At 37.9% G+C, this 8,445-nt stretch overlaps 1 protein-coding gene across 1 annotated transcript in view; it reads right to left on the bottom strand.

Annotated features, from left to right (window-relative positions):
* Positions 1 to 8,445, bottom strand: part of F13B (coagulation factor XIII, B polypeptide) — a 30,245-nt gene that overhangs the window by 2,802 nt on the left and 18,998 nt on the right. The window contains exons 6-10 of the mRNA XM_006892104.1: positions 7,342 to 7,521; positions 7,068 to 7,253; positions 5,601 to 5,783; positions 4,282 to 4,482; positions 3,124 to 3,306 (exon numbers count right to left, since the gene is read on the bottom strand). Coding sequence (XP_006892166.1) covers positions 3,124 to 3,306; positions 4,282 to 4,482; positions 5,601 to 5,783; positions 7,068 to 7,253; positions 7,342 to 7,521 — 933 coding nt within the window. The remainder of the gene's footprint in view (positions 1 to 3,123; positions 3,307 to 4,281; positions 4,483 to 5,600; positions 5,784 to 7,067; positions 7,254 to 7,341; positions 7,522 to 8,445) is intronic.

The following is an 8,445-nucleotide window of genomic DNA, read 5'->3' as shown; positions in this document are numbered from 1 at the left end:
AACAACAACAACAACAACAAATAGATACCACCTGGATTATTAAAGTAATCAAGCTCTTCATGGTGTATTGCTTAACACATCCAGGTTGGCAGTTCAAAAGATCACCACCTGGTTTTCGGAATAAAGATGGACAGTTTCTTTTTGTAAAGATTTATGGAATTGGAACTCAACGGTGGGGGGAGGGGGTGGTCACTGTGATTCAAAAACCCACACTATTGCAGTGGGCAAGGGAAATCCTTCACTGAGGTCTTTCCAAGTGCAGACAGATACTTCTTTTAAACTTCCAAGTATTAAGAACTAGTGAGACGATTTTAAAATTCTGAGTATTAAATTATTACTGTATCCTTCTCCATATGTATCAAAATAAACCAAAAAAAACCCCACCCCAACCCTTAAAATAAGTATTGAGAGACACAGAAAACTTCTTTGAACTTTTCTATGAATAAAGTGTTGATTCATTTAAAAGTATCAGGTATCAGATATTTCTGCATATGGATAGCTTGTGTCCTCACTTGTCTTCTGGGTAATTTTAGTTCTAAAAAGTAGGGTAGTTGTGTAAAAAGGTGTAAAGCTGTTAACAAAATGTGTTAGTCATGTTTGTTCTTATTTATTACATCAACAAATTTATTTGTTCAACAAACAGTAGCCTGTGCACCAAGTATTCTGCTCAAAGTAGAATGAACAATATATAAAAGTAAAGTAGTTATTTAAAAGATTATTTAGCATCATTAAGGTCACTGCAAAGCAGTTTTGAAAAAGAGGTTAGATGTGTATGATTTTGGGTGCCATTGTTCTATAAGTTATTAAATTTTAACTAAATTAAATTAATTTTTGGAACTTCTGCTTTCAACTATACCAAGGTAGCTTTTAGCAGACCACCACTTCTACTGTTATTGTTGTTATGTGCCGTCGAGTCATTTCCGACTCATAGCGACCCTATGCACAACAGCCCTAAACCCTGCTCTATCCTGCGCCAACCGCACTGCCTCTGACACACCCATCCCGATTACCCCAGTCACTGAATCAATCCATCTCATAGAGGGTCTTCCCCTCCTGAGCTGTCCCTCCACCCTCCCAAGCATGATGTCCCTCTCCAAGGACCCGTCCCTCCTGGCAACATGTCCAAAGTATGTCAGACGAAGCCCCAGAATCCTTGCCTCCAAGGAGTAGCTTGGTTTAATCCTCTCCAAGATGAATCTGTTTGTTTTCCTGGCAGTCCATGGTACATTCAGTACCCTTCTCCAGCACCACAGCTCAAAAGCATCCACTCTCCTTCTGTCCTCCCTAGTCATTGTCCAACTCTCTGATGCCTAACAAGCGATTGCAAAGACCATGACCTGTATCAGGCGCACCTTAGTCTCCAGAGAGACACTGTTGCTCCTGAGTACCTTTGAGAGGTCCCTAACAGCAGACTTTCCCATCACGATACGCTTTTTGATTTCCTGACTGCTGGTACCAAGAGTGTTGACTGTGGAGCCGAGCAAACTGAAGCTGTGAACACTCTCAATCTCTTCGTCATCCATCCTGACGCTGCCAATTGGTCCAGTGGCGAGAATCTTTGTCTTCTTGACATTGAGCCTTAGTCCATACTGAAGGCTGCAGTCCTTGACCCTTCGCAGCAAGTGCATGAGGTCCTCCTCAGTTTCAGCAAGCAGGGTTGTGTCATCTGCATAACGCAGATTGTTAATAGATCTTCCACCAATCCTGATGCCACAATTCTCCTCATAGAGCCCAGCCTCTCGGATAATCTGCTCTGCAAATACCACTTCTACTATGAAGTATAAAATCTAGAAAATAGTTTTAAAATGCATGCCTTTCAAAGTATCAGAGAACTCCTCAGTCATTCAGCATTTAAAAAGCTTAGATCCTATGTGCCACTTCTTTACTTGGGATAGTTATTGTTTAATAGCATGAGCTTAGAAACTGAGTACTAAATAATTCAAAATAGGCACAAAGCTAGCAGAGTCATTGCATATCTTGTAGAGTTGAGGAAATAAAAGTAAGTGTTTGATTTGGTCAAGGTAGGCAAGACCTGAAGGGAAATAAACATTGGAGGTAAGAGGAGGTACTGAGAAATAACTTGATATTATCTTCTCTGGTTTTTCCTTTAAAGTATTTATCCATCTTCGGCCAATGTGAAAGGATAGAATAAGGAACCAAGAAGAATTTGAGTGAAAAGCTAGATTGTGTTCTTGGCAGTCTCCCAGAAATATCAGGGTTGTCCAAGAAAGAGATTGGAGTAACAGCAAACTCTCCAACCTTAGAAGGTTATGTGTCTTTAATTGGATTAAAGCCCTCTGTTCCTAATTGATGAGGCAAATGATTTGTTCAAATACACATAGAGTCATCTTGACATGAGGACTTGAAATCTGCTTGCAAAAAGTCATAGCCTTGAAAATTCTGTGGCGGGCACTTTTACACTTTTATCATGAGTGGAGCTGAATCAGTAGTAATTAATAACAGCTCTTATACTAGCTGTTAACCAGATAATAGGATGAGTATTCTTTGGAAGAAAATAAAATAATCTCAAACCTAAATTTTCTGCCATACCAATCACACTATGATAATTTTCCATGTGTTTACCCACATTATCATGGGTTATTATTCATTTTGTAGCTCAATCTAAACCAGTACCTGAGGCTGAGGTATGATTTATACTTCACAAATATTTGCTAGAGTGATATGAACTTCAGTTATTGTTTAATATATTGGATTGTTGTTATGACATGGTGAACAACATAGAAACCAGTGATTGAATAGAATTATTGATATAATAATTTATAAAAACCCAACAAATTAAAGGTCATAGTAGTGTGACAAGTTGATTACATACTCGGTTTCAACTTGCTGGTACACAACAATAATGCTGTTGTATTCCAACAAGTTGGAACTGACTCATAACTGACCCTCCAGTGGGTTTTCAGGGACAGTAAATCACATTGGAGAAGACTGCCCACATTTCTACCATGGAGCAACTGGTGGACTTGAACCATGTTTCTTTGGGATTGCAACACAGTTTCTTGCCACTAGGTCACCAGAGCTCCTTGGTTATATCTATTTGAAGAGTAGGAATTTAAAATAAAGTTTCTTTTCCTAAGTAGAGGTGCATTTAGCAATACATACCTAAACATAGTGGTGGTGTAGTCCATACTCCCTCTAAACAGTAGACATTCCTAGATCCTTGTAGGAAATAGTGATCAAAACAGCTGTATGTTATGGAGGAACCATTTTCATAGGTGCCAGACGTTGAACTAATAATGACACCATTTTTAATAAGTGGAGGAGATGTACACATTCCTTTAGATTCTGAAAAATAATTTTTAAAGCACAAAAAAATTATAAAATTGATTTTATAGCTACACTGGAAAAAATTAGATCTTTTAAGGCAGCGCCCAATACTGCTTTTTTCATTATTTCAAGCATCTCTGATATAATTCCATATTATTAAATGCTTTCTTGAAATTACAGTGCCACATTATGCTATTTCAAAATAATTTTGTAAAACCAACAAAGTATTATTAATAATCATGAGTTTTATTGTTCCTTTTCTACCTAGTCCAAAGTTAAAATATATGAGATGCCCCTATAAAGAAAGCTTTCTGGAGCTGTTTCCTTTCCTTTTTAAAAAAAGTCCTTGTCTCAATGTCCAGAGTGAACTAAACTTCTCAGAGAGTAAGGCAGCCCTCTCCACGCCTGCCTTTTCACTTTGATAAGCCTTTTCTGAGACAATGTTTCCTAAGAATGTCTATGGAGGACAATGCTTTTTCACAGCTGTTCTTCAAAGAAGATTTGCTAGATTGACAATACTTCTAAAACCTGTTGATATTCTCCCTCCCTCAAATTGACTTTTTAATTTTAAAAAAATGCATCAGCATAGTCATCTTATACAAGTGCACATACTGATTGAATCAATGCCCCTGTTATAAATTAACATGGTCATGGTCAACGAGTAAAATAGGTATGAGAATCCAAGAGTGGGAGAGGAGGAGAAGAGGGGTGAGGATGGGCAGGGAGGTAATCATTAGGCTGCACAGTTTGATGGGTAGAGCAAAGAGTAAGTAAAGGAAATGGGAAAGATTAGGTGTGAAAAACAATGTGTACGAATGTTGTAAGCAAACCAGTATAAAACAAAAATTTATTTTTAATAAAAAAATGAGGTCATGGTCATTAATTACTTACATATTATCTTATACCTTTGACTAAAGAGATGATCAAGTAATAAGGCATTATTGTTTTGATTATGGAGGTAATGATCAGTGTCAGAGGGCATCATTATTTTACCTCTTTTAATGCATAATGGATATTTCACTTCTCCTCTGTTACACTGTACAGATAGCACAGACAGTGGGGTGGATGGAGAAAAGTCATATCCTTGTTCACACACAAAATCTATTAAATCACCATGCAAGACTTTTCCTTCATATTTCCACTTCATCTCTATGTTATTTCTCCTCATGTAGTTCACATTTACAGTGCACGGCTCTGAAAGAGAAAATGTTCCATTAAATTCTTCCCTTACTTGACAAATAAGCAAAGCCTATGCTTTAAAAAGTAAATGAGCATGTAAATGAAGCAGTATAAAATTTAAAAACACAACAAAGGAATTAAAAAAAACAGTGAAAAGTAATAAAACGAACAAGTTGGAGCAGGACTTAAGTTAGAGAATGAAGGGGAGGGGGTACATCTGCATACATGAATGAATGAAAAAAACAATTTCTTTGTAAATTTCCATTTAAGTCACAATTAATAAAAAAGAGAGATACCGTGAACTCAAAACTCATTCCCATCAAGTCAGAAAAAAACTCAAAGCTGACCGTCCAGAAAATTTTCAGAGGTTATAAACCACAAAAAAGGGGATCACCAATCTTTCTGCAGCAGAGTAGCGAGTGGATCCTAACTGCCTGCCCCTGGGTTGGCAATTCCTTACTGATTAGGCCACCAGAGCCATCCAAAATCACATTCTATAATAGTTGATATTTATCATTTTCAAAGCTCCTCATACTTGCATGTTGTTGATATTATATGCTGTCTAGTCACCAGAAACTCATAGCACCCTATGTACAGTAGCTATGAACCCTGCCTTATGCTGAGCCAATCTTAGGGGGTCATTGTCAGAATCATTGTTTCTGACACACCTACTCCTCCTTCCCCCAGAAACTGAGTCAATCCATTGCATCCAGGTTCTAGGATCTTCTCCTGTGCTGTCTGTCCCATCACCTTTCCAAACTTGATGTCCTTCTCCAAGGACTGGTCGCTCCTGGCAACATGCCCAAAATATGTGAGATGGAGCATATACATAATTCAACATATACATTCTCCATGTCAAATAAAATGACACAATATTTTTTATCTATAAACCAAATCTTTCACAAAGTCAATTCTGAATCTTGATAATCTCAGAGGGTTTTCCTGGCTGTAAATTTTGTTTTCCTGGATCCTAGAACAGTAGGGGTTTTCTGATTAAAGAATTGGTGGAGTAATGGAAAAGGAGACACTTGAAAAAATTGTATAAAGTTCTTTCTGTACTATAAAGTATCACATGAAAAATAACATAAAATAAAAATATACTAGAAATGAAAGGAGGGTATTGTCTATCTTACCTAAGCAAATAGGTGGAGATGTCCATTTTCCTTGTTCACAACGAGAAATCTTTGATCCTCTCAATAAATAATACTCATTGCACCTATATTCCACTGTAGATCCTGTTGTGTAACTTGTCAATAATTCATCAACAACAGCCCCATTGATTAGATCAGGTGGGGCTTTACAGTTCTCATTATTTCCTAAGAAAAGCAATTAGTATTAACTCATATCTACATAAGACAGCATCATACAGTTGTCCCTAGTACAAAACTCAAACCAGCAAAAAACTGTTGTCTTTAATCTGACCTTTGGTTATCTGACTTTCCTTTTAATCTATCTTTGAGTAAGATTAAACCATCAACCATTCTGTTAAGGGTCAAGCGATTAATCATTTGTACCAAAGCTTCTGAACAGTTTTACTCTACCAATTTGGACAATGAACTCTTAAATTCATAAGAAATGTTATTATAACACAAATGTCTTAGAACAAATAGTAAATGTTTAGCCTAAAAACAAGTGTGCAAAGCTTTTCTATTTTCTTTATGCAAGAACCTACAGTATAGATATTCTTGTAACTTATATTCTAAAACTGTCCTGTGGCATGATCCATCTTTGGGTTTTTTCCCTCCTCATTCCTATCCTAAAAGTTTCTACAAATTACTCATGAAAAGAATTTCTAATTTTTCCCCTTTTTTGAGTCTTTATCTTACCCTGGTAATATTATTTCTTTTATCTGTAGTACAATTTGCTTTATGCAATAAGTTTCTAAGGCAAATGTATTTGTGAATATCTTTCTAGGATTTTATCAAGGAAAGAGAAGGATTACTGAAAGGGTAGCAATAGGAAGGTAGTGTGCTGGTCCCTGATATCTTTCAGTGAAATGGAATACCAGGGACATGTCTCAGTAGAACTGAGTATTCTATCCATTGAGTATTCTATCCTGGCTTCATAGGACATTGCCACAGCCATTCACCCAATCCCACATGCTCTTATTTTCAATAGAGATGAAGCACATTTGAACTGTAACTGAAAAGTCTTAAATCGTGGAGTCAAACTGATTACATAGCAGTGCCTACCACTAATAATCATTCAAAAGTGTGTAGTTTTCCATTTCTCTGAAAAATATCCATTTTAGCCTCACTCATTCTAACTCTTGAAGATCCTGTGTCTGCAAGCACAGAGCTGCCTCCCATAGGGTTGTCAGTAGCTGGTTGGGTTTGTTTGGGTTTTGTTTGGTTTTTTTTTTAAATAGATGACCAGGCTCTTTTTCCAAGGTGTCTCTAGGCTGAGTCAAACCTCTAATTTTTGGCTTGGATAAAATTCTACAGATGCCTCCATATACAAAAAAGTAGCAGATGCAGTGTTAATTTATCGTGAACTTTTCTGATCAGCTTCTTCCTGCTATGATTATGTGGGTCAAACAAGCAGAATGGAACTGTTTACATGTGAAGCTTAGTTATTGAGGTGAAATGCAGCATACATACCAACACATTCAGGGGGACGTGTCCATTTCCCATGCTGACAAATGATCTCATTAGGTCCCCGCATGTGGTAACCATTTTCACATCTATAGGTCACCTTCCCCCCATTGTAGTAAATCTCTGCTTGTATGGTTGCTGCCCCATGCTCAATTAGGGGTGGTTCCTCACAAGTGATCTTCTCCTTCACTTCTGAAAAGGCACAATTTAAAGAGCAGAGATCTCTTAGTTGCACGTGCGCATTTTGTTTGGGGAAAACTTTACTCACGGTGTTGCTAACCGATGCATTTTGGAGGTTCTGTCCATTTTCCGTTTTCACAGTGTATATCTTCCGACCCCTGGATCTCAAAATTCAATTCACATTCTACATGAACAGTTTCTCCATGGCGAAATGTTGTCTGAGAGTTTTGAATTTTGGAATTGAGAGGCAAAGGTGGAGGAGGGCATCTATTTCTTCTTCCTTAAAGAAATAAATGAGCATTTTAGTCATGTAACTACCAAAAAACGTATTGGTTATGACTTAACAAGCACTTCCAAGGTGCCAACCACCATGACAATATGCTGGACAGACTTTAGGGAGAACCCCATGACCCCATCTCCCAGTGTTTACTCTCCCTTGAGTGACTTGCTCCAAACTAGTAGAATGGAGCAAGACTGGTGTGATATACAATATAATTTTTCATATATGATTATGTTACATTAATATCCTAGTCCTGGTCTTACTGAGTGAGTCTCTCCCGTGCTGCTTGTGAAGATATCAGTTTCTAAATGGGATGCTGAAGCAGATCTCTGGCTGAACGATAGCCAAAACCTGAGACCCTCAGACTCACAGTCAGCTAAGAACTGAATACCACAAATAATGGCAAAGTGTCCCAAAGAAGGCCTTTAGCCAATCTCAGAGGAGCTGCAACCCCAAATGATGCCAATATAACATCTTTGTTAGAGTCAAAAATGGAGGACCACTAGCTAATTAGTGACCAAACTCTTACCCTACCGGTCCCTAAAATCACTGTGGTCAAGGTGAGTCTGACTACTGACAACCCTCCATTTGGTTTCTCCGGCTGTAATGCTTGATGGAAGGAGCTGATTATCTTTCTCCATCTGAGCTGCTGACAATCCTGAAACCTCAAACTTTGGGATAGCAGCCTGAAACACAACACATTGTGCCACCAGACTCCTTGAGCCAGAGAAACTGTGATATAATAAATGTTGTACCAAGCTCATAAATTTGGGGTAATAAGCAACAATAAAAAAAATCAAAGCGGTAAGCATTTTACATCTTCCACCAGTCCTGATGCCACAATTCTCCTCATAGAGCCCAGCCTCTCGGATAATCTGCTCTGCATACATGTTGAAAAGGTATGGAGACAGGATGCCTCCCTGG

The sequence above is a fragment of the Elephantulus edwardii genome, unplaced genomic scaffold (assembly GCF_000299155.1).
Source record: "Elephantulus edwardii isolate Elephantulus edwardi_28Jun2011 unplaced genomic scaffold, EleEdw1.0 scaffold00110, whole genome shotgun sequence".
Classification (NCBI taxonomy): Eukaryota; Metazoa; Chordata; class Mammalia; order Macroscelidea; family Macroscelididae; genus Elephantulus; species Elephantulus edwardii.
Note: the sequence above shows the minus strand (reverse complement) of the source record. Positions and strands in the feature narration are given on the sequence as shown.